At 39.4% G+C, this 26,774-nt stretch overlaps 1 protein-coding gene across 2 annotated transcripts; it reads left to right on the top strand.

Moving 5' to 3' along the window:
• The first annotated feature begins 596 nt into the window (after positions 1–596).
• On the top strand, positions 597–26,695 carry LOC124131628. Of its 2 annotated transcripts, XM_046495022.2 has the most exons (5): positions 597–821; positions 12,100–20,699; positions 22,288–22,478; positions 22,880–22,920; positions 25,057–25,408. In XM_046495022.2, the coding sequence occupies exons 2-5, from the start codon at positions 12,136–12,138 to the stop codon at positions 25,066–25,068; spliced, it is 8,808 nt and encodes a 2,935-aa protein (XP_046350978.2). In that variant the 5' UTR covers positions 597–821; positions 12,100–12,135; the 3' UTR covers positions 25,069–25,408. The 2 variants fall into 2 exon arrangements, with proteins under 2 accessions (XP_046350978.2, XP_046350977.2); XM_046495021.2 differs by lacking the exon at positions 22,880–22,920 and having other exon boundaries at positions 605–821; positions 25,057–26,695.
• Positions 26,696–26,774: the final 79 nt, after the last annotated feature.

A 26,774-nucleotide genomic window follows, 5' to 3' on the forward strand; every position in this document is an offset into this window, starting at 1 on the left:
GATCCTATTTCACTCTGAGTCTCATTGCTCACTCCTTAATCCCGAATACAATCTTAAAACAAATCTTAAGAAAATGAGAAAAGTGTACGATTAGAATTAAAATCACTGACAAAGACAAATGTCTTAATTGGGCCTTAGGACATTTTTACGACCATTCTTTTTAAAAATGTTGACTCTGCGAACCAAATGCGATTTTATTTGCGTCCCTTGTCACTGTACGTGGAGTCCCGAATACCCTCCAAATAGACCGAATTCCTGAGTACAAAAAAGGGTTGGCAGCCTCAATGACATGTTTCCGAAAAGGCCAAAAACTACAACGAAAATGGGTTATAAAGGCCTATACTGAACTACAAATTTGCACAACATTCGGTGATCAATCTTTTAAAAAAACAGGATAGTCGAGGATGGAATTAGTATTGAAGCCAAACCGGCAAATTGTACGATGCTTGAATATTATTTATCATTACCAATAGTACCATCAACCGTTGTTCCAATTTTGTTTCAAAGACCTTGATCATCAATGGCCGTGCCATTATAACGAGCTGCACGGCGTCAGTCAGAACGCCGATGGTATTCTGGATCAAAACCAGAAAGCCCCAGTCATCAAAGCCAGCCAGCAACACAAAGGTTTCGCCGAGGAGATGTCTGATCCATAGCCTCGGCGATAGTCCGATTGAACGAGCCAGAGACACTCGTGCGATCGCTCGTCAGCACTGCAGATCTACCGGAAATAGCACGAGGCCCACAGTCAGTCAGCGAAAAGCAGACATGGGGCACACAGTGAGATGGAGCTAAGCAGGACTAACAGATTGTCACTCTCGGTAGGTAGATTTCGTTGCGTTTTGTAGCGATAATTATGTGCCAGCATGGTGAACACTGCAGTACATATTATTTCCAATGTTTATTTTCTTTGTATGCGATCATTACAGCTTTGTTCAGAGTTGGCCAGTGCCCGATCGTGTTCCTCAGCTTGTAGGCAATATGGCGGCATGTACTGGGCCCTGCTATCGCTAGTCGAGGGCCATGTGATTTCAGTCGATGACTTGGCTTTAGATATAAATACGCGCAATGGTTGTTCGCTGCGAGTAACTAGAGACTAGACGTTCAGCGTTGTCTTTGCTGACTCGTGGCGTGGTTTGGACAGTGTCAGGTCGGTTATTTATCGTCTGCTCTTGTGGTATTTAACTGAAGTTATATAGGATTATTTAGCTTGTGTTATTCAGGCCAATTTAATTTTAATCTCAGAAAATAAATGCGGAATGAAATTGAAAATTTTGTATGCTAAGTCGTGGTGTTTTAATTACACTTGTTTTTGAAAATAGTAAGTGCATGTTGGTGTCATATAAGAATTTCTCCAACAGTTGGCAAGTGTGGAAGTTGCCAAGAGGAGTGATTACATTACTTCATCTGAGGAGGACATGCTCATACTTGCCTATACAGTTTAGGCACATACCATTCTAATTCTATATGTACATCTAGTGAACAATTATGATATATTGCTAGGACATTTATTTACTTGTTATATATGCTCAAATGTGTATGAAGGTAGAATTTCCAGTTTGGTAATATATATTGAGTTCTGTATCTTAGGTCAAGGTCATCGAGAACTTGTATACTTACTATAGGTATATCCACAATGAGTTCATGCTCATTTTCAGTTAACATTAATTACTGGTTGTTATGAAACTGAACATCAGAAATGATGTACAATTATGATATATTGTTAGGACACTAATTTACTTGTTATATATGCTCAAATGTGTATGAAGGTAGAATTTCCAGTTTGGTAATATATATTGAGTTCTGTTTCTTAGGTCAAGGTCATCGAGAACTTGTATACTTACTATAGGTATATCCACAATGAGTTCGTGCTCTTTTTCAGTTAACATTAATTACTGGTTGTTATGAAACTGAACATCAGAAATCAATACCATTCGATGACAAAAAATGGTTATGACTTTCAATAAGAAAATAATATATGTGCAACTTGTTAAATGTTTTGCACATATGCCCTGCTTGATGGATAAGTTTTGCTATATACGTGATACATAATTATAGTTTTGTCAAGTTTGTTTCAGTTGAATGATCAAAATCTGTAGCTGAACAAATCAGATGTTTCAAATAAAATTGGCACTTACCAAAATATAATGTTGTTGGTTACTCGTGTTCATAAGAGGTCTGCAGGAAGTGTTATACTACCGCCTCTAGCTTTCATTTTGTCTGCAACTCCACTTTTTGAGTGAGTGAGTGGGTGAGTAAATCTTTGCATCTAGGCACTGACACAACCTGATGTGAGGATCATCATGGCTGTTATATACATGGCGGTGATGGGCCTTGACCAATTAAACCTGTGGTTGATATCGTGAGCATAAGCCCAAGGACACATAATAACCAAGGACAACCAGCAAAGCCCACTTTATTTGGGTCTTACAACAAACATGGAGCTCTCCATTGGGAGCCATTTCATGGACTCTGCTTTCAGCAGATATTTCTGATGAATGTGGTTCGGTATTCATCGCTTCATCTCTTTTCAAGCTCATGCATGCTATTATTGTTAAGTGTAGCAGTGTTAGAAACTAACAGTTTTTGTCCACTAGTCCTTACAATGATAACATATAGCAAAACCCTTAAAATGGGCCAATATCTACTAGTCCTTAGGATACCTTTACTATTGGGCAGTTTGGTAAGGACTACAGGACCAGTGCCAATTTCTAACGCTGTGTAGATCAATTTGATCATGATTATTTGCAATGATACAGCAGGTATGCAGTACATATCACAGTTTGTGTTGTTCAGTGCTACTTGTTATTGGTATGTTTCACCCTTGTGGAGATTCTGGTCCATAACAGACCATGATGTCAATCACTGGATTGTCTGGTGCAGACTCGACTATTTATAGACCGCTGTCATATAGCTGGAATATTGCTGAGTGTGACGTTAAAGAACAAACTAACCAACCAACAACCATAACAGACCACCATTGTTCTTGAATGAGCTGGTGAAAATATGGACAATGTATTCTGTCCTGGGATTCAGCTGTCTTTGTCCCTGATGACGTAGATCATTGCTCGGAATTCACTGGTTTTACAGACACAATTCTGATTGTTTACAGGACACAATAGTGAGTTGAAATATCGTTTACTGTGGCATGTTACAATATTCACTTACACTATCCTGTCTTCATATTTATATTTCTTGTCAGTCAACTTGATCTGTCCATCAAGTTCTTTTTTAGTCAACCTTTGATATAGGCTTGTTTAGAGGGATCTGATGTAGACATTTATACTTTTATTCTGATGTTCACATGTAGAATTAAGGGGGTAAGATCAGATTACAAAATATCACTGCATGGAGGTGACTGCAACAGTGACATCTTGATTGTAGGGCCCATTGGGAAGTTGACGGCTGTGTGCATTCAATAAGCAGATAAACATTACATGTGTTCAGATTTGCGGGTTTTATTGAATATTTGATGTCGGGGGAAATTGCTTTTGGAACTGACAACGTTATCTGGAGGTTTCAAATGTAAAAATATTGAAGTACATTCAGTCATCAATAATTTCCGGAAGCACTCTGTCTCTCTATGTGAATTCTTACAATCATGAGACTGACATTACACCATTTTGGAACTGCTAGACCTTGTATTGTGATGACATGTTATTACGTTGGAACCTGCTCCTGTGAAAGCTGAACGCACTTGGTTAGCAGGATGTGGAAAAAACCATTTAAATCTAAGTTTTTCTGATAAATATTTATCAAACTGAAATATTTGATCAACAATCCCATTTCACCAAGCCGAATGTCATTTTTTTCAAATTTGGGATTGAGCTGACAAAAAGATATTTTTAAGAAACGTATTCATGCACAGTAAGCATGGTGAGTACAGTAGTTATTTCTGGGCTTCTATAGTTCTAATACCATTTAATCATGTTTTTCAACCAATCAGATTTCCGCACAATGTCGTTGATCACTGTACAATGATAAGATACATATTCTTTGCATTCGTAGTTAGGGATTTTGCGATACATGTGTCACATGATACGATACATATCTTGATACAGAAGCCATGATGCTGTACGAATCCCAATACTGCTTATACACCATTTTGGCCAGAAAACCAAGTCATGACTGAGAATAGAGTCCATAGACTCACTCATAAAGGTAAAGGACAACTGACTAATACCCATCAAAGTCAAGTCAACTATTCTGTAAGAGAAAATAATAAGAAACAAACAAGTTTACGTACTGTTTTATGGTTTCGCAACTCAGAGACGACCATGAAGGTATGAAGAATTTAAAAAATACTTTGTATGTGCTCATTGATCATGTTGATGTCGATGAAAGATCCAAATTAAGTGGACTGGGTATTGTATCATGAATCATGACATACGACTCATAGTTATCATTAATGAATTGAGTGTGTGGAGTGTATTACTCTTTGAACATTATAAAGGCTCAGAGTTAAACGTGGGCTACTGAACACCCGGAAGGGCAGGACTGATGAAGTAGTCTGAACTATTTGTGGACTAGTTGGATTGTTCTCATTGTGTCTAGCCCAGCACATGCTGTACCATATGCCAAAACCAAACCCACACAGGTCATGGGCAAAACATAAGGTCTGATCTTGCATCTTTAATGTGGTAGAGGCTGTGTGTGCATAATGTCTGTTGCTGGAGATGTCATTGTACTAGTCTGTGAAGTATACCATGAAAGAAAGTAAGATCTGAACAACTTTGGACTTCAAAAAATAGCCACCTAGCTTAGTTTCTTTGTTCTGTCCCAGTCAGAGGCATCTTCAAATACTTGGCTTATGATTGATAGAAAATGTTCATATACTGATACATCAATGTTGTATCAATGTGGGTTATGGATATTTTGGATTTTGTTTTTATTACAATTGTAATATTACATATTAACACTTCAGTCACCACAGTAATAGAAACTAATAGTTTTAGTGCACTAGTCCTTTTAATGATAACATATAAGCAAAACCCTTAAAAATGGCAAATTTCTACTGGTCCTTATGGTACCTTAACTATTGGGCAGTTTGGCAAGGACTATAGGACTAGTGCCAATTTTGATCAACATTACGTAAAGTCAGGGCACAGAACATTGAACAGAAGAACAGTTTGCAATCTTTGCCAAATGTCCAAAGTCCAGATCAAGTTATATTTCTTTTGGATAATCACTGTTAATAGGCTCAGCTTATCAAGGTTATTAGTCGATATGTTAAGACTAAATTCTAAGAACACAGACACTGAAAGGCAAGTTGAGGCTTGTAGACACTAATGTTGTGGGCACATGCGGTTACCTATACATCATTGTACAATAACCTACTCGCCTATTTTTTGACCACATTCCTGAAGCCCTGGGCCCCGTTCCACATAGCCATCGTAACTCTGAGGTGATCGTAACTCACATACTTTTAACATAGACTTTCGACGGTTGTAGTGCTACAATCACTTTCTGTAACTGGGCCCAGGCCAGGTCTTAACTTAGTGATTGATTTGAATTTTATTGGAACATGTTGAACAGTAGTTTGAGATGTCATAGTGTGTCAGCTTGTACTGTGAAATAAAGCCAACTGTGACACAGGATGTGTAGATGACTGTCACGAAGTGAATCCCCCGATCACAGTCATGGTGCTCTATATCTTCAGGGCCAGAATTTTGTTAAACCCACTCTTACCCTGGATCTCTTTCTTTAGTTCTTGCGATCACAAATCCCCCCCCCCCCCCTTATTTTTATAACATTTTGCCAACCAATCAAACTTTAACATAAGGGAAACAGTAAGGGAGGTAACTTGAATTACCTAAAAACCTAAGTCACCAACAGTTTTAATGGACATGGAGACATCTCTTCCATCGCAAGTCTTTTTAGGGCTTTCTTTTACATGTCAGTCAGTTTTTAATCGTTGAATTTCTGGCAATCTTGATCATAATCAATGGGTCTGGACAACCCAACATTGAGGTTTGTAACTCGCATTCAGATTGGTATGCTAGACTTAGTAGTGTAGCCAATCAAATTGGCAAATGGAAATTAAGGGCGGGTAATTTGAGATTGCGAGAACTACGGGGATGGGTCCATGGGTTAGTGGAGGTTAACCGAAATGTGAACCCTGGAGATATAGAGGAGTAGGTGTGGTGCTGACAGACCAAGGATATTAAATGGAGTTCATCTGGCCTTCAAACCCATGATCAGCAGAGCCTGGCATGTCTAAGGGCCACAACTCTTCTCGGTGACTTGCTCTGCCTAAGACCACTATGTTACAACTTTGATCATGATAGGTCATGTTATAAATTTGATCAGTTAGAGATGATGCATGTTTAGACAAATGGACTGATTGAGGCTGCTTTTTGAACTGGAAACACAATCTGAGCCAGAGCCAGTTTGATCCTGTCTGCTGTTGGGAGAAATTACTGACTTTAAGATGCAAACTTCTATAATTGGACAGGTTATTTATTCCATAGTACATAAACTAGTTCATGATCATATATAGTGAATATATTCTGAATTTCATTCATTTTTAACACATTGAATAACATAAACAAGATCATACATTTCTAAGCAAGAAGCAAGAACTATCACAACCTTTAGCAAATTGACAACATAATCCACTTGGGTGCATTTCTCTTTGTAAAGAATAAATTTATAGGAATTGTGATGTCCAGCATTGTCCAATGTGGTGTGGAGTTATTTTCCAATCAAACCCTGAAAACTGATAATACTGTACAATCAGATGATTTCCTGTTACGAGTTAATATATGGTGATCTACAAACAGAATGTATGGTTTAGGTTGGCTTGTTGATATATTAATTGTTTCATGTTTGAAATAGTTTCACAATTCATGTTAGATATATTGACTTTAAAGTAGACTGGCTTACTATCTGACTTCCAGTTTCAGTTATTTAGGTTTGGTGTGTTTGAAGTTCACTATCACTGATAAGTACAAAGTAAAGCATCGTCTGTTTTTTCTGTAAAAGAGTAAACAAGTACATGTAATTAACTGAGAGAGTAAATGTTGCTTGGGACATCAGCGACTCAACCTTTATAGATAGACCCCGGTGTCTTGGACCCTTTGGGACTAGGCCCCGTTCCACAAAGTGTTCTTTGTACTACAACTGGAGGGGCGGTCGGGTAGCCTAGTGGTTAAAGCATTCGCTCGTCACGCCGAAGATCCGGGTTCGATTCCCGACATGGGTACAATGTGTGAAGCCCATTTCTGGTGTCACCCGCCGTGATATTGCTGAAATATTGCTAAAAGCGGTGTAAAACCATACTCACTCACTTACTACTACAACTGGCATAAGATGAAAACTGAGTGTTAAAGAATGGTTGCCTTAGTGCTGAGATTGCATTGGGGGACATGGCTCAAGGTTCAACACATCTGACTTGACCAACCGTCCTGCATAGCAATGCATAGGTTATCAGTCTTTGATGGTTCACATATTATGATTAGGCCATTTAACAAGGAAATACAAAATCTAACTTGGCTAAGAAATAGTAAGATGTTATTTTTCTAAAAGATGACTCTAAGGACTATAAATTGATTTTGAGACAACAAGAATTTGACACATCCAGCTTGACACATCCAGATAAATATTGTGATAAATATAGTAAGAGTTTACTGGGACTGGACTGTATGTTGGACACAACTGAGGATTCAACACAACCATATTTTAGACAATTGGGTTTGACTGTATAGATACTGTGTTGAGAGGACTGGATCACAAAGGTCACTGGTATCATGTCCTGCTGTTGTACGTAAAAAGAGGAGACTTACGTGGAATTTGTAGGCATGTAGCTGATCATTAAGATTACAGGAGAACAATGTCAGTGCACATTTTCTGAGAAAGCTATGGTAGAGAGTTCCATTGTTAGACATTCTTGTAATCAATAATCAGCAGCTTCTGGTCAACACTCAAAACCATCCTCTTCAAAAGAGCACATGGTTGAGCAATTTTCATCAGGGAGTATCTTGATATGAAGAGCTATTTAAATCTAATGTATATTCTTTTTGTATTTCAATAATTAAAGATAATGAGATAAGCATGATAAGATAATGTTTTTTACCCTGAGGGAGAATGGGCAACATATCTCTTCAAATATGGGCAACATATGTCATTAAGCAGTCTAAAATCTAAGTCTATTTGATCACTTGTCCCTATTCTGCCTATGATGACATGTATATAGGAAAAACTTAAAGTTTCTACTTGTTCTACATGTTCTATGGCTGCATCCACAAGACTGAATTTTGCTTGGGACTGTAGTATTAGTGCTAGATCTGCTGCTCTCAACATGTTGAAAAACATTGCCTATAAGACACCCAAGTCTCACAGTCTTGTGCTATGTTTTCTAAAGCAAGCAGACACATAGTCAGTGCTTGCCTTGGGAAATGTGCTTGTGGTACAAATATTCAGAGTTCCGAACATTTCCTGCTCGGCAGCGATGTGATGTAAAACTCAAACAGCCTTTTCAATTCATGTGTACGTTCGGAAGGTAACATATATGGAGAGGGTGGTGCTGCTGTGATGTGAAATGGCAATCTTCTGGCAGCAAACAATGTACCAGTGACTGGCATTCTTTAAACTGTGGTTGCAGTTGCACTGAGGAGCGGACATAGAAGCAGGCATATTGATTGAGCCAAGGCTCTGTAGGAAGATACATGTTTGTCAGGACCAGCCATTAACATCCTTGATACCTGTGCAGTATAGCAGAGAGAGAATGTGGTGATGGAATGGAGATCTTTCCTCAAGCCATGAATTATGTCTTGATACAATTGTTTTTTAACTGTTAGTTTCAGTTTGTGTTGTACTTTTTGATATTGTTCCTGTAGCTGTTGGGGTTATTTTTGCTGCATTGGAATTGTGAGAGACATGTTAGTTTATGGCTAAGAACATGTCACAGATTATATGCAAGGTGACTAACCAAACAACTGTGTGTTTATGTTTCAAAAAAACAAATTAATAAAACCCAGCCTGTGTCCACTACCAGACTACTGGGACATGATTGGCTGATGTGTGTGGGCGGGGCTTATGTTGCATGATTGGCTGATAAGAATGGACGGGCTGGTGTTGCATGATTGGCTAATGAGAGTGGACGGGCTTGTGTTGCATGATTGGCTAATGAGAGTGGACGGGCTGGTGTTGCATGATTGGCTGATGAGAGTAGGCGGGGCTGGTGTTGCATGATTGGCTAATGAGAGTGGGTGGGCTTGTGTTGCATGATTGTATGATAAGAATGGGCGGGGCTTTTGTTGCGTGATTTGTTAATGAGAGCGGATGGGCTTGTGTTGCATGATTGGCTAAAGAGAGTGGACGGGCTTGTGTTGCATGATTGGCTAATGAGAGTGGACAGGCTTGTGTTGCATGATTGTATGATAAGAGTGGGCGGGGCTTTTGTTGCGTGATTTGTTAATGAGAGTGGACGGGGTTGTGTTGCATGATTGTATGATAAGAGTGGGCGGGGCTTTTGTTGCCTGATTTGTTAATGAGAGTGGACGGGCTTGTGTTGCATGATTGTATGATAAGAGCGGGCGGGACTATTGTTGCGTGATTTGTTAATGAGAGTAGAAGGGCTTGTGTTGTATGATTGGCTGATGAGAGTGGGTAGGTCTGGTGTTGCATGATTGGCTAATGAGAGTGGACAGGCTTGTGTTGCATGATTGGCTGATAAGAGTGGGCGGGGCTTGTTTTCTGTGATTGGCTGATGAGAATGGGCGGGGCTTATGGTACATGATTGGCTAATGAGATTTGGCGGGCTTGTGTTGCATGATTACACTGAGTGGTGTCACTGGCTTTGAATCATCTACAGTTTATTGTGTTAGTAATTAGATGAGTAGTTTGTGGAGTTGTTATGCTAACTGATATGTTTTTTATTAATTGACTTATATGTTTAAGATAGATAGATAAAAAAATCAGTATTCATTAACTCTCTGTGAGATTCATTGTAACAGATATGTATGTCAGAGAGTGTTTCTTGGGTATGACATTATGACATTACTGCAATGTTTTGTTTTGAGATATTCCTCATAATTCTATTCAAAATGTCATTTTGGTCTAATTATTATGTATTTCCGTTGAGAAAGTAATAGCACTGAGGATTTTGAGTAGGTGAGGTGAATTGATTTTCTCATGCCAGACCAACCTATTGACAGATTTAATTAAAATGTCAAAAGGCAGGGGCAGGAAAAAAACAACTGACATAAAGATCTTTTTTCAATAAAACACTGCATCATTTAAGGATTATTTTATTTGTTTACTTTGCAAAATTTAGGTAGACTCATATCATTCATGTAATAAGCATGCTAAGTTAAAACAAGGAAATGTGCTTTTTTGTTTTATTTAGGAACTATTCTTTTGCACGTTTTTGATCACTGGGTTTCACTTATTCCTCCAATGCCAGGTTGTCCTGTTCATGTTAATATTGTGAACTTTATATATTTTATTTATTGTTTGTTGTCATGCCACACTCAGCAATATTCTGCTGTATGATTGCAGTCTGTATTAATTGAGTCTGGGCCAGACAGTCCTGTGATTGATGTCATGAGCATTGATCTATGCAATTAGGATACAATGACATCAACCAAGTCAGCGAGTCTGACCACTCGATCTGACCGATACCTATGGAAATAAACACAAATGGGTGACTGTCATTGCCTTGGTAATGTCCTAATAATAATAATGGCTGTCATATCTGTCGATGTTTCTCTGTTGATGCTTGTGAAAACATAAGAACTGACAAATGACAAAACATTGTGTTTTGAAATGTTATGGGTTAGGATAATATTGCCCCCACACAGAATATTGAACTATGTGCTAGTCCCATGCACCTACTGAAGATAAATTATTTGTCTGAAAACATACGAGGTAATTTTAGAATGGCACGATCATGTGGGCATGATGGGACAAAAAGCAAAAATATTAAAATCAATGGCATCATGATTTTTGAATTTTTGTAATTAGTATTAAATATACACATCTTCCAGAATGCAATACAACACTATTCAGCAGGTAAGCAACAATACCCTTTCGATATTCACAAGAAATCTCTGCTAAAATTAGAGTTGATTGTACAATTGTACGTCATGAGTTTATGAATCACAATCTAAAAGTGATGATATCAGGTGCTCACGAAAAGGTGAGCATGACTTTCACCTACGGTGGAACCTGTCTGACCTATCTTTTCCTAAAGTTTGTTTAGTGAGATAAGTTTTGTCATGTTTTATAAGAGGGCAAGAGTCGTCTAAGGCGCCGCAATTCGCTGTGCAGAATTGCGTCCTTTGGGCACGCCAGAAACCTATGATTGTGGGTTCGAATCCAGGTTCGCCCCAATTATGTTTCTAGGTTTGTCAGCACCATACCCGTGCCCGTGGGTTTCACCGAAGTGGTAAACGTGTTAGACCTGCATCACTTCGGGCTTTCCTCCCACATTAAGCTGACACACCGTGATATAACTCGAATAATGTTAAAAAAGCGGCGTTAAACCCAACTCACTCACTCACACATGTTTTATAAGCTTGTTGTATGAGGTATCTCCATAATGCCATGACTATAGGATCTGGAATTGATGAACTGCTGCTTGATGTGTACTGTAAGCATGTTAAATATCTCTAACCAGTGATTAGACAACATTCTATTGGGTCATGCTGTTGTCATGAAAGTGTTGGTGGTGATTGGACTGAACATGAAGTTGTGTCTAGCCCAGTATTTTAACTAATTAGACATACAACATGTACTGCTTTGAAAGATAACCTATTTGGAAGTACTATTTTTGTTGGCATATTACCTGTCTCAGTGAATTCAGATGAAAATTCGGAAAGATCTGTGGTTTCTATATTCAGATCTTCCTTTTTTCTACCCAAATACTGTTAGAGCTTCCTTGGCAATATCATAACAACCTGATATTCCCAACTGCCTTTTTGGTTGCAAGAATATACTCTGATACTGTCATTTTAGGTTGCCATAAAATCAATACTATTAATATTTTATTGTAACCATGGTAACTAGCAAACTTTTCTTGCTATAAAACTTAAGTTAAAATGAATCAGTTATTACTAAATAGGGAAGAGGTTTATGTGTATTTTTCTTTTTTTGCAGAGTTTGGTTGCTGAGGAATGAAAAAGTGGTAAGAAAATGGATTGCATTCGACAATCAAGTTCAGATCTGGATGTTCCTACCCCAACAAAAGATGAACCAGTTACATCCAAAACCTATAAGAGTCAAACAAATGGTGGACAGAATACAAACGATGTAGATCAAAACCCAGGACTACCTGCTGGCACTATTGCAGGTTCAGAATCCAGAGATTGTGCTACGCCAACAGTGGATGAAAACTATTCAGTTCTGGATTGCCCAACACCTACTCTTGATGAACCTGTTGAACAGTATACTGCCAGTTCAAATGTGAGTGATCTGACAATCAGTGACGTCAAGTGCAAGCTCTTTGTTAAGGATGATGGTGAAGGCCAGTCTGAGATTCTACTTTCAAAAGTAGAGGGAAGAGATGTTAAAGATCCTGGAAGTTCTCAAGGACCTGTGACTCTTGGGGAATCCAATTCTCAGTGTCAGGATGTGTCAGATGGAAAGCTAGCAGATGAGAACAGCGAGGACAAGGAACCTATGAAAGATGGATCTGGAAGTCAAGGTCTTGAAAGGAAGGCACTGGTTGTAGAAACGGATTCAAAGATACCTAATCTTACCAAAACCCTTTCTAATGAAAGTCATGATAGTAATGAACCCCACAAACAGATTGTTGTCACATGCAATGAAGATCAGTTCACTTGCAATGAATGTGACTTTACTGGAAAGGGTCATCACTTTGAGGAGCACCTGATGTGCCACCTTATCCAGAAACCTTATCAGTGCCTGTACTGCAAAGAAGCTTTTGCTTCAAGAAAAGAAGTTGGAAAACATCTTTCTACAATGCACAAGGGAAAGAAACTGAACTGTATGTTGAAGGCTCTTAGTCGAGCAAAGAATCTAATGCTTGAGGCCAAAAAAACTAACTCTTGTGTCTTCTTTGCACTTGTTTCTGGAAGGGAGTTGTCTTTAAAACGTAAACTTTCTGTGGATTCAGTGGGATCTGTTGGCACTCTCTCCAGAACTTCTTCAGGATCAGATAGCTCTGAACCTTCTAAGTTGACCAAGCTACCAAGCAAACCGACATTGTGTGCGAGTGAAAATAATTCCTTAAAACCGAAGAGACGTGAAAGTAGTACCAGCAAAGACAGAACCATGTCTTTTGAGGATTTAGGGGATATTACTGGTGGTATCAAGGAAGCACAAGAAGATGTTGGTTCTATTATTTGTCCAGAAGGTGAAAAGAGAGCAAGTTCAGAAGAACTTGAAGAGAAATCACCAGATGATTCCAAACATGAGTCAGACAATGATAAAATAGAGCATGGGACATTAGAAGAAATCAATGAAAACCGAGAGGAACTGAAAGTCAGTAAAGATCATGGCATCGGTACTGATGTTTCTGAGAATGAAGCCAAAGATGAATTTATGGTACCAATGGTTACCAAAGATCAAGGACATGCTTCAGATCATGAGCTACCAGAAGTGTCAGATACTGATGTGACATCAAATGATACATCAGACAGTCAAGGGAAGGAAACAGCATGTCTTGTTTCTAAGGATGATGAGAAAAAGGAAGTGCCAGAAGATGATTCTTCAGGCCATACCCTCACTGACATTGTCAGTCATGTTCCTCATACTCATGCTTCTGATGACAATATGAGATCAGAGTCACTTACAAGTGATGATCCTGGTAGGATTAAGAAATCTGAAGAGGTACAAGGAAGATCAGATAAGGATGTCCCTGAGTGTGGTAACAAGGATAATGAGAGACATGAATTTGGGATATTTGTGAAAGGTGATATTGGGCAGGTTGTGTCAGCTTCTCCTAAAGACATTGATGAGAAGGAAGTGTCAGATGAAGGGGTGGTAAATGTTTGCAATGAAGTGTCATCAGCTGCTGAGGATGATGATCACAAGGAAGTGTCAGATCGATTCGAGGAAAATGATATTAAAGAAATGTTAGATGTTGAGAACAGTGATAAGAAGGAAATTTCAGCTGATGGTGAGGAACATGTTCAAAAGGAAATGTCGGCTGATAGTGTGGACAGTGATAAGAAAGAAGTTTCAAGAGATTGTGAGATCCATTCAATTGAGAAGAAAGCTTCAGGAAATGGTGAGAGCAATGATAAGAACGTTACAGGTGATGGTGAGGACGGTTCAGTTGAGAAGGAAGTTTCAGGAGATGGTGAGATCTGTTCCATGGAGAAGGAAGTTTCAGGAGATGGGGAGGACAATCATCAGAAGGAAGTTTCAGGAGATGGTGAGGACAATCATCAGAAGGAAGTTTCAGGAGATGGGGAGGACAATCATCAGAAGGAAGTTTCAGGAGATGGTGAGGACAATCATCAGAAGGAAGTTTCAGGAGATGGGGAGGACAATCATCAGAAGGAAGTTTCAGGAGATGGTGAAGACAATCATCAGAAGGAAGTTTCAGGAGATGGGGAGGACAATCATCAGAAGGAAGTTTCAGGAGATGGGGAAAATCATTCCATTGAGAAGGAAGTTTCAGGAGATTGTCCACCTTTAGGTGCTGTCAGAGACAATGAGGGACATGATATAGGAGGTGAATCCCAGGAAGTTGAGAAGGAAGTGCCTGGAGATGCATTTACAGAAACAGCTTCAAAAGACAATGACATGCAGAAAGGGTCAGGCAGTGATCAAGAAGACAAACAGAAGTCTGTGGATAATGAGACTCTTGAGGGCAAAACAAATCTTGATAAAGATGAATGTAGCTTAAATGCTGCTGATCTTGAAGATGATGAAAGACAAAAACAACAAGAAGTAAGTTGTCATGAAGATGTGACCTCAGAAACGACAATCACTGATGAGGTGTGTCATAAAGATGATGAAGGTGTTCAAAAACCTGAGCCTAGGGACAGTAATATTAATTCTGAAGAGAAGGTTGATGAAACTAGCAGCACTGATTTTGGAGACATGGGTTTGAAAATTGTTGCATCATTTTCTCTAGATGGAGATGAATTTTCTAAACCTGAAGATAAGGATGGTAATGACTCTGAGATTGTTACACCCAAGACACATGCACCATCACCTGAAACAACAGACAAATCCGTTGATGACACAAGTGGATTGGTTATTGATGTGTTTAAAGATGGACGGATATCTGTTCACAATACCAAAGAAAACATTTCTGAAGATGTTGATAAGAATGTGTGTAAACCTTCAGAACAAACAGCTGATGTTGATGTTGAATCTGTGCCCCCCAAAAAACCACAGCAGTCCAAGCTTGGACAACTCTTGACTGGAACTGCTGCATTCCCTACTTCGGTTATTGTGTCATCACCACCAACAGCATCAACTCAACCTGCTTCCAAAACAACCCCACCAAAACCACCATCAGTACCAGGGATTACCCCAGCTCAGATGAAGCACATGCGTAATCCAAATTTCTATGTGTGTGGATTGAACTGTAATTTCAGTTGCCTCAATTCCGTTGAGTTCCGAGACCATCTGTTCATGGGTCACGCTGGAGAGAAAGCTTTCCCTTGCTACTATTGTGGCTGGCTTGCACATACTGAAGAGAGCTTGTTAAGGCACATCACCAACCATGCTCACAATTACAGCAAAATTGCTCCTTTGTATCTGTGTGGAATGCAGAGATGTAAATTTGGCACCAACCTTCTTTCAGATTTGCTCAATCATATGCAAATCCTACACCATGATATAACTTTGTATATTTGCAAGGAATGTAATGAAACATTTTCTCATGTCAAGGAACTTGTGAGTCATTTTGATGAGAATTTTATCCATGTTGTGAACTGTCCACACTGTGCTTGTAAGGGAACAGACAGGAGGATGATCCTGAAGCACATCTCAGAATACCATCCTGGAAAGGCCAAGATGGTGTCTGTTGCTAAACAAATAATTTGCAAAGACAGAAAGATCAACAACTATAAGCGGGTTAAGGCTCAGTACAAATGTGATTCTGCACTTCTACCAGAAAAACCAACAGCAATACCAGGTGCTTCACTAGCTGCAGTTCCTGAGAAAAAGCAACTTTCTCCAACCCCAAGTTCAGCCACCTACACTACCCTCAAACACAATGAGACTACTACACAATCTGATGCCACAAAAGTGAAAGTAGAAAATACTGTGACTGACAGTGAATATGGAAAAATATCATCCAATGCTCCTGCAGCTGCTACAAAGACTCCAAGTGATGGTTCACCTCCAGAGAAACAGATAAATGCTCCAAAATGTAGTCATTGTACATTTGTAGCTCGAGATCAGAAACGACTTGAAAGTCATATGAAGTGTCATGGTTTACCTGTCATCAAAAGACACAGATTTAGATGCCTGTATTGCCCACAAGGATTTGATAGTTCACAAAAATTCAGACTGCATATTAATTGTCATCCTGGTTTGATCAAATATTGGATGTATTGTTGTAAAAGGTGTGATTTTGACACAAATCAGCGTTATGTCATGTTGAGACATATCCGGATGAGAGATGAACTTCATTTTAATGAAGGAAATGAGGAAGATATGTTTTCTGTTGTGGAGAGGATTGTAGAAAGCAGAGTTCTTGAATGTGAGCACTGCAACTATCAGACAAGACACAAACTTCATCTGCAGATTCACTACCAGAGAGAACACAAGGTTGTTAAAGCAGCAGCACAGTCTTCAACTGATGCAGACAAACAATCTGTCGCACAGAAAGTGGCATGGGTTTCCCCTCCCAAACACAGCTCCTCATCAAGTGACTCCTGTCAGGAAAACATGTCAAAGAAGTTTAAGTGCCCTTTTTGCAGGTATCTTGTCCCCAAAGCAGCAGATTTGAAATCTCATGTAAAAAAACATGCTAATCTTGGAAAAATCACATTGGATTTCTTGAGGTGTAGATACTGCAGTCTGTCCTCAACTGCAAGAGAGATTGTCTACACTCATATCAGGGACAAACATCAAGGGAAACCATTGGTTCTTGTGCGAAAAATAGTGACCATTGATTGTAGTGGAACTGACAATTCTTTCTCTGAGACATCAGTGACTGAAGCTCCAGTTGCAGTGACATCATCTAGCAGTCATGGCATTGATAAGTTTCAGTGTGAAACTTGTTCATTTGCCACGAACAATAGAGGACAGTTTGAAGTTCATGTTCAACTTCACAACACTACGAAAGGAGGAATCCTTGGCATGTCTATGGTGGAGGACTCTGATGATGATGATGTAGATGAGGAGGATGTGGAAACTGGTGTTGATCATCCACAACCTGAAGATGAAGACACATCGGTCAAACCTGCACCTGAAGTAAAACCAAGTCCTGTTGATGTGATTGAACAGGTGTATGTCATCCCAGAAGCTGTGGCTGGTGACCAACTCAGTTCACCGGCCAGATGCTGCAATTGCTACTATGCCTCTGGGTACCGATCAGCTTTTATTGACCATATGAAGACAAACCATTCCAGTGTTATGTTGGTAATAAGAAACAAGGGTACTGCAGTGGAGCAGATTTGTCCAAGCGGGAAAATGTTCTTTGGTTTACCAACCACTCTTAATAATGAAGTCCTTCTTGTGCCTGACAGACAAGTGTTTACTCAAGCTGTTAAATGTCCTAAATGCCCATATTTTACAACCTACTTCAGACGGAACCTTGTTCTCCACCTCACAAAAGATCATCCAGAAATTACAGCAATGGGTAAATGCACATGGCCAGGTTGGCAAACAGGCTCTGGAGATGCTGTCCATGCGGCTGGGGTGAAACCAGAACCACATGTTGCTGTGAAAAAACACAAGAGGCAGTTTTCAGCCCCAGAGAAAGATGAAAGTTGCATCATTGGGTCTGGTGATTTGGATGAACAAATAGCATGTCTTTACAAGAACTTTGGAGACAGACAGCAATGCCTCATTTGTAATTCGGTGAAACCAAAGAAGTTCTTCATGCATATTCATCTTCTACGTCATCTCAATATCTTTCTTGTGAAGTGCCCATACTGTTCCCACAAAGGTCTGCAAAAGTACAAGATTGGTCGTCATATCAGAACCAACCATCCAGAACAAGAGAATGTAGTGAAGGAAGTGCATAATGATATTCCAAAGAAAGTTGCAGACTTCTTGGCACATCAGAAGAAAGTTGTTGCTGCTGCAACATCAAGTCCTTCACCTTCTGGAGACAATGTGACTTTTATAGACAACCAACATCTATCTCTTCACTCTGGCAGTCCTGGTAAGGACATTCATAGTACAAACAAAATGTCTGGTCCTCTAGGAACCTCATACTTGGATGAGAAACTTTTGTGTTTATACACATGTACTGGAGGAAAAAACAAATGCAACTTGTGCAGTGTTGAATTTGCAAGAAAATATGCCATTCATCGTCACATAGTTGTGAACCATCTGAAGGTATCTCTCCTCAAGTGTGGACATTGTAACTTTGAAGGGGTTGAGAAGCATGTCATCATTGACCACATCCTAGAGCAACATAAGAACCAACTGATCAAGTTTGAGCCACTGAACATCAACATGGAGGGCAAAGTGAAGGAATTTCTCAACACATACAATGTTGTTAAATCAGAACCAGAGTCAGTTGATGTAAAGCCTCTCTTTTCTCCATCACCTGCAAAATCCTTTGGTCCACAGGCATATTGCCTTGGTAAGGACAAACTCCACAACAAGCTGATGCCTCTGTTTTGTAAAAAGAATGACAGTTACAAGTGTAACCTTTGCAAATGGAAGTTCCCAAGAAAGTATGCTATCCATCGACACATACTTATGAAGCATTTGAAGATTGGGTTATATGGCTGCACTCATTGCCATGTACAGGGAGCAGAGAAGTACATTGTTGTCTCCCACATGAAAGAAGCTCATCCAAGAGTCTCGCCTCAAGCTAGAATCCTAGAAGTAGATATGGATCACAGAATACAAGAGGTTTTGCATGAAGTGGCCAGTGGAACTGGATCACATACCTCAGGAAGGATGCCACCCACATACTACGAAGAAGATGTTCCAGATCCTGCCATTACTCCAAACAAGTCTATGACAGAGTACCAAGATGAAGTGGATCAAAAACCAACAGAAGCTGATAAGAAGCAGATGGTGGTTGCAATGTTTGGAAAGAAAAGGAAATCTTTAGAACCTGCTGAATCATCTCAACTAGATTCAGCAATTACTCCAAAGAAGCTCAAGACAACTTCTCGCATGGTGGATGTTACAACTGAGATAAAGGTTGTCTGCATAGAGGAGGGTAGCTTCAAGAAGTATGTGTGTGAAAAGTGTAGATTTACATCTTTACACAGATCTAATGTTTATCGTCATGTTTTGAGAATTCATGAGAGATACAGAGAACTACAATGTGAATACTGTGGATACAAAAGTTACAGTAAGGTGCTACTAAATCAACATATTGAAGTTGAGCATGGAGGACAAGCTCTGCTTAAAGACACCAAGGACACAACAACCATTGTGAAAGAAGAGCCCGAAGAACCAATGCCAGATCCCCCTCCATCCTCCAGCCCAGGTGAAACTGTCAAACATTATGCCTGTGCCTATTGTAACTTTGAAACAAACACTGCAGAAAATATCATCAAGCATACTCGAGAAAACCATGCCCCCGGAAGTGGAGAAGCTTCCCGCTCTGCTGGAGGTGAGAAGTCTACTGCCAGCTCAGACCCAGATATCACTGTGTCGACACATGAACATGTGATCAAAAAGTCCTCTGTTAAGAGAGGAACATTTACTGAATCCCAGATGTTGTATTGTGGATACTGTACCTTCAAAGCACCTGGAATTCAAGCACTGAAGGACCACCATAAAGCTATGCACCATTCCAGCAAACTCTGCATCATTTCTCCCCAACCATGGAGGTACATCTGTAGAATCTGTGGCCTCAAGAACAACGCTGGCAGCAAGATGAGGTGTCACCTCAATCGCCATCTTGAATATCGGCCATACACTTGCAGTTCTTGTAGCCAGCCTTATGCTTCCACTGATGAACTTCGCAAGCATGTACGCAGCCTTCAACATTCAGACAACTTTCAGTATCGAAAACATGAGAAAAAAGAGCAAAAGATTAACCGATTCTTGGAAGAGTCCAGAAAAAATGCTCTTCTTGTAAATCTTGGTGTTCCTCCAGATAGTGAAACAGCAGCTGTTCCCAGAAAACCTGTCAGTGCTGCAAAATTAAAAGAAGGTAAACCATCAGCGGAATTCAAATTCAAAGGTATAAAGAGATCGATGAAGATGCCAATGTCACCCACAAAGTCTTTGAAGAAGAAGTACATGAAAACTGGCCTGGATCGAGACAGTAAAGCTGTGACCAAGGACATTGCCTGCTATTGGTGTGACATCTCTCACACAGTTTGTGTGGATCAAATGAAGCAACACCACGCTAAAGCACATCAAGACAAGGACTTCCTCTGGGTGGACACTCGTCAAGGTAACACCTGTACGATGGATGGGGAGATCATAGAAACTGGAAACTTGTCTGAAATCCCCAAGATACATGACTTGTATGCAAGCAAAAAATTAAGTACTGGCAAAAACAAGTTCTACTGCACCAAGTGTTCATTCTCAGCCTGGTATCTCCCAGCCATGGTGAGCCACTGCCGATGTCACCTGCCCAAGAAGTACCTCTGTGCCTACTGCCATCTCCGCTACAGCAACAGGTGAGTGGCATCAACATCCTTCACATTACATCACTCCATTAGAGCAAGCTTGGCTGAACTGAACTTGAGATTTAGATGTAGTTATAAGATTCAGTTGAGGTTGATGTTTCATTTTCAGTGGTAAATAAATCCAGACGATTCCACAATAATTATTGGGTTTAGGTTTGTTGATATAAAAAAAAAATGGTCACAGTAGGCATGGTTAGGGAATTCAAGTCTTAGTCAAATCCACACAAATGACATTGAGGCATTCAGCCCATGAGCATGAGGAGTTCAAGGTTATATTCTTATATCCTGACTGAAACTGAAAGTCAGTAAACAAATCATGGCCCACCATAAATATTTTCTAAGTTAACACTGAAATTTCACGTACTTGTTCCTGTCAATGATGACATCTTGATTGTTCAAGAGGTTCTAATCTGATATATGGCCGCCACCTCGGTGCAATGCATAAATCTATGTATGGCCATTACTCAATCAGTTTTGTTCAAAACTGACTACATATCCAGATGAGATACATGAAGTGGGGTGGGGGATATAGGAACGGAGTTCGTCCGTCACTCCTTCTGTCAGTCCTTCTTTCCGTCTATCCGTCGGCTTCTCAATTGGGACTGATTTGATATTTTACACACTGATATTACTGATCGCAATCTCAAAAGAGTTCACAAATGGGTGTCTTAGCTTCATATTTTCCCTGAGTTATGGCCCTATGGCATTGTGTGTGCAATGGGTACAAGGTTTCTTAACTGATTTGACATGAATGAAAGTTTGCATGCTTATCTAAGAGATACTGATCAAGACTGAGTTAGACTTGGTGCCCTAAAATATTTTTCTGCAGAGTTACTTCTCTTGCGACATGTTTTTAGATTTGAGCAAACAGTTTTGGCCCTTGATCCATGTTAATTTACAAAGTGCATAGTGTCTGCAATGGGTCATGTTTTCTCAGAAATTACTGAAGTTAGCTAATCTAAGAGATACTTATCAAAACGAGTTTGAGAATTGGAGCCTTAATTATTTTTTGAGAGTAGGGGCGTTTTATGTGTATTAATTTCACATTTAAGCATTTTTTTCTGGTGACATAAACGACCCAAGTGCCTATCTTTTCTTAAGGCTTTACAGGACTCTTTTTTAGAGTTATATTCACTACCATATGAACAAACAAAATTTTAGTGTGCCCCAGTTTGACCCAAGGCAGGGGATAGTGATAACGCTGTTTTATTTTAGTTTCAATTTTATTTTAATGATAGGAGGCCATCTTCAGCTCTGCTCAAAATCCAAAATGCATGTAGAGAGGTAATCAGGATTTCTAGTGCTGAATTTGTTTGATATATGGATTATATCTGGATCATTGTTGATTGGACAACATATCGCCAATGTTGGCCATCTTGATAAGAATCAGAAAATAGCTTAAGTATTTTCATATCATTTGAATATGAATGGATATCATTAAGCATGTTAAGTCCATTTGTCACCTGAATTTCAAATGTAAAACATCATCCACATTTAAGCAGTGGTACCCTGTGCCTGTTCAAGAACATGCAACTTGTACAAATGTTTTTCGTACAAAGACTACATGCGATGTTTGCAGGGAATACCTGGAGAAGCACCAGCGCACCTTCCATCCTGGCCGGGAGATCTGGATGCTGCACATGGTGGAGACGGCAGATGGCCAAAGACCCCCCCAGGCCACATCATCGCAGGCCTCTGCCACTGCCGTCTCTTCCATGTCTGTGAAGCAGGAGATGCTAGATGAGGCAATACCAGCTGCATCTATTGATGGTGGGTTTCCTGTTCACAAAGTCAGCTTTGTTTCTGCTGTAATAATTTGCTTTAGTTGGCCTATAGTAGATGCTGCTGTTCGGTCATCGCTTACTGAAGTCTGTACTGCAAAGGAACTAATTTTGTTTCTTATAAAATTATTTCATTGTAAAGCTTTATCATGTTCATTGTTATCTTGTGTTCATTTTGTGGTATTTATCAAGTTAATGCAAGAATTTGTTATTGCTGAAGTGAAAAAACAATATGTATTGTGAATTTTGAGTTCATTACGTTAAGTAACTTATTTTGGTAATATCTGCTCACACTAAGGCAACATCCCCTTAACCACTAACTCCTCTGGTGCACTCTAGTCCTAGGCAGTCATGGTATGCATCATCAACGTCATCAATTTCACCTTCTAGATGGAAAGACTAATATCAGAGAAAGGAACAGGGTTTGTAATGTAAGTTTTAGACAGTGAACACATTCAGTCAAATTTTCATGGTAGGCAGAATTCAGACAATTGATATTTCCCATCTAACATCAAATCTGCTTTGCTTTTTGCCACTTTTTCACTCACCACCATCCTACAAGTTTTCAATACATGGCCATGAAAATTTGACTAACTGTTCTGTTACTAATCAGGTGCCGCAGTTCGCTGTGCAGAGTTGCGTCCTTTGGGCACACCAGAACCCTTTGATATTGGCTTTGAATCCTGGTTCACCCCGATTATGTTTCTAGGTTTGTCAGCACCATTCTTGTGGGTTTCCCCGAAGTGGTAAACGTCTGAGACCTGCAACACTTAGGGCTTTTGTCTCACAAGCTGACATGCTGAGATATAACTTGAATACTGTTCAAAGTGGTATAAAACCCAACTCACTCACTCACTCTGTTACTAATTCCTGTTTTGCTTTTGGGTCTTTAACTATCTTAACTTATTTTGTTAAGGTTAAGCACTCGGTGGCAGCTTACAACATAATTTAATGAATTTGTTGAAATTCAAAAATGCTTCATCCATACTTCTTTTGTTTTTCATATGCTCATTACTCACGTTAAAACCTTTATACACTGTCTTTATACACTGCCTTTATATTATACACTGTCAGTTGCAAGTGACTGGCCCTTTTTGAACTTGGAGGTCAAGGTCAATAGTTTTGATGTACACTTCAAATAGAAACTTGTCATAATTTGGGACTTCATGACAGGAATTCTACTTGGATTATATCATGTGTAGGGTTGTACCCCATTGTATCAACTGAAAAAACAATTCAACGCATGTAGAAGTGGAATGATGCAAGTTTTTGTACAATACATATGCAATTCTGCCTGGGTGACTAGTTACCTTCAGTTATAACTTCTGACAGAATATGTATATTTTGACTTTGAATTTGAGTTATTGTGATACAGCCCTTGCGAATGTAACTATGTAATGATACTGTATATTGTTACTGAGCTAGAATAGATGTACCAGACATGCTTGTACCATGTGTACAGGCCATCATGCCGGGATGTTCGTGAATAAATATACAGTGTCCAGAATTAAGAATGAATGTCCTTATTAACAAACGAAAAATTGATAACCATAGACCCAAAGTCTAGCACAGTTCAATTGTGGAATGAAGTGTTTTGTGGCATTCAGATACATGGGATGGCTTCCGTTTTTGCATGTAGAGTTATTGTCACCAGTTCCAGGACCACAGGCACGGGGTGTGGTGCAAGGGAGACAACTCCTGATTGCCTTGTTTCTCATCATGCATGTAATGTGTTCATTATGTGGGGTCCGTTACCGTTCTTGTTTTTACTTCTTTCCATGCATGTTGGGTCACAATTTGAATTGATCATCTTTTTTCTTGGCTAATGAGAACGATAAGTGCAAGCAACAGGTAATTGTTGTTGACAGAATCACATTCAGTGTCTCTAACCGTGTTCACACCTTGACAAAGTAAACCTTCAGTAAATATTGCCCAAATTACTTTCCAGCAATTATTATGAAAATAATTACTGAAAGGTAATTTTTGAAAAGGTCAAAGTTTCAAAACAATCACCAGAAAGTAGGCCTTTTGTGAACAAGATTGAAAGATTTCAGATAAAAGTGAAATTAACTCCCAATAATTCCTGTGTTGCCATTGCAGTACTGCCACTGTTGTACCATGGCTCCTGAATGATTTACTTTTCGTTTTTTGTGTAAGAACTGTAAATACTTCAGCTGAAAAAAAAGAAAGGGAGAAAATCCCATAGCCATTTGCTGGACTGTACTTGCAAACAAATGTAAAGATGTGAAAGAGAAACAATGCTATTGTAACTTCATGTTTCATTGCAGGTCATTTTATTTCTGTTAATAAATCATACCTACAAAACAAAGTAGACACAATTTATGGATAACAACTTCTTTAATCATATTAATACTGTAAGGGCGATGTTTTGGTATAGATCCTTATACCGTTTTCAAGTAGGATGAGGATCTATACCGAAACGCTGCCTTTACAGTATTAAAGAAGTTGTTATCCATAAATTGTGTCTACTTTGTCATCCATCAACCTCATCAAACAATTCATACTTACAACAGTATGTTTTTTCACGCTCATTCCTTTGGTTACAGAGAGACGAATAAGTCAGTCTGTGATGTACTGCTGCAACTTTTGCTCGTATCGGAACGAGAGCTTGTACCAATATAGACTCCACCTGCCGTTGCATGGAACTTTCAAGCATCTCAAAACTGACCTGTTGAATGACTCGCCTCTTAAATGTGGTTTCTGTCCCTTTGTTGCTACTGACCAATCGGACTTCAGCTTCCACATAACGACTCACTTTGAAAACCGTTCTTTTAAGTGTGCTCATTGCAACTACAGTGCATATACACGTGCCCATGTGAAATTCCATTCAGCCAATCAACATCCAGATATGGAACAAACTGTCCTTGACCTTTCATCTTGTTCTAGCTATGTTGAGTATCTAAAAGCTGAGAAAACAAACCTTCCCAAACTGGTGGATTTGGATCCAAGAGTTGTAGTCAAAGATATCACCACAATGACCCAGCATGACTTGGAGGAGATGATGACAAGGGAACATAATAGTGACTGTCATGCATATGACGAGGATGAGGATGTGGATGTCGTAGGGATAGAAGTGGCCGTGAACAAGACGGTGTCTGAGAGAGATGTAGATGTGAAGGTTGTCAATGTTGCAGCAGAGGCGGGACCTAAAGATGATCCTGCAGATCATCCTGTAGATGAATGTAGTCAAGTTACTCCAATGGAGGATGAAAAGGCCTTTACTCCTGTGTATAATGACTGTGATCCTCAAGCAGTAGTGTCTTCAAGCATAGGAGAGCCTGAAGAGACTCCAGACTTTGACCTTGCTGAAGTGTCAGCTTTTGTAGAAGATGCTGTTGTGTCCAACATTGAAGCAGGAGAGGATAAGGACAGCCAGGAAGGCCATGTTGTTGTGGAAGCAGACAGTAAGCCAAGCAGTGGCAAAGGATCAGACCTGGAGGACTCCAAATATTTGGACAGCTCATTTGATGATAAAGTGAATGGTAGTGCCTCTGCTGATGAAATTGATGGGGAGTTGAAAGAGTCTGTTCCCAAAGAGGTTGTTCCCAAGGTGAAAGACCCGGAGGAGAGACAAAGGAAGGATGATTCGGGCAATGTTTTTGATACTCTGCATAGCTGGCTTTCTATGAAGTGATTTCTTGTGACTCATGTTTGTCCGTCTGTTTGCATTTGTGCCCAAAACACGGGAATGATACAACTGTGGAAGTGATCAAAAGTTGTGTTTGATAAACATAAGCTTGAGTTTGTATGCTAGTGATTTTACTGTCCCCATTACATTTTTTTGGTTCACATTAGAAATCACATTAAATTTGATGTCACATTGAGCAAACAATGTCTTTTCCAGGTGATTGGACAGTTCTCAGGACCAAAACAATTCATGCTTTGTTTGGGTTAGACAGGTGTTGACTTTTTTTCAAAACCAAATAAAGCTTCCTGCCAGAATCCTATTTGTATATTTGGATGTTTAGAGTGCCGTAGCCTTTAATTTTGATAGAGGAAATACGGTAGTTTTTGTTTTCAGTATACTGATCTATTGCTTATGTAAAACTAATATGTTCCATATCAGGGTACGAAATTACTTTTATTGTATTTCCATCCGGTTACAGTTATTTATGTATACACATATATATGACAAAACCAACATAAATGAAAACAAATATTTTTGAATAAAAGTTATGAGAGCTATGATCTGTTTTGTTTTGTCACTGGATTTCCTCAAGTTACAGAAGTTACTGTGAAGAAACAAAAACAACCATATGACATG

Source organism: Haliotis rufescens, unplaced genomic scaffold (assembly GCF_023055435.1).
Source record: "Haliotis rufescens isolate VD_foot unplaced genomic scaffold, xgHalRufe1.0.p SCAF_104, whole genome shotgun sequence".
NCBI classification, from domain to species: Eukaryota; Metazoa; Mollusca; class Gastropoda; order Lepetellida; family Haliotidae; genus Haliotis; species Haliotis rufescens.

Excerpts from the sequence above, each read along its gene's own strand:
- LOC124131628 (XM_046495021.2), top strand. The coding sequence starts at position 12,136 with ATGGATTGCATTCGACAATCAAGTTCAGATCTGGATGTTCCTACCCCA. Across the intron at positions 20,700-22,287 it reads CATCTCCGCTACAGCAACAG|GGAATACCTGGAGAAGCACC; the intron begins GTGAGTGGCATC and ends CGATGTTTGCAG. Across the intron at positions 22,479-25,056 it reads ACCAGCTGCATCTATTGATG|AGAGACGAATAAGTCAGTCT; the intron begins GTGGGTTTCCTG and ends CTTTGGTTACAG.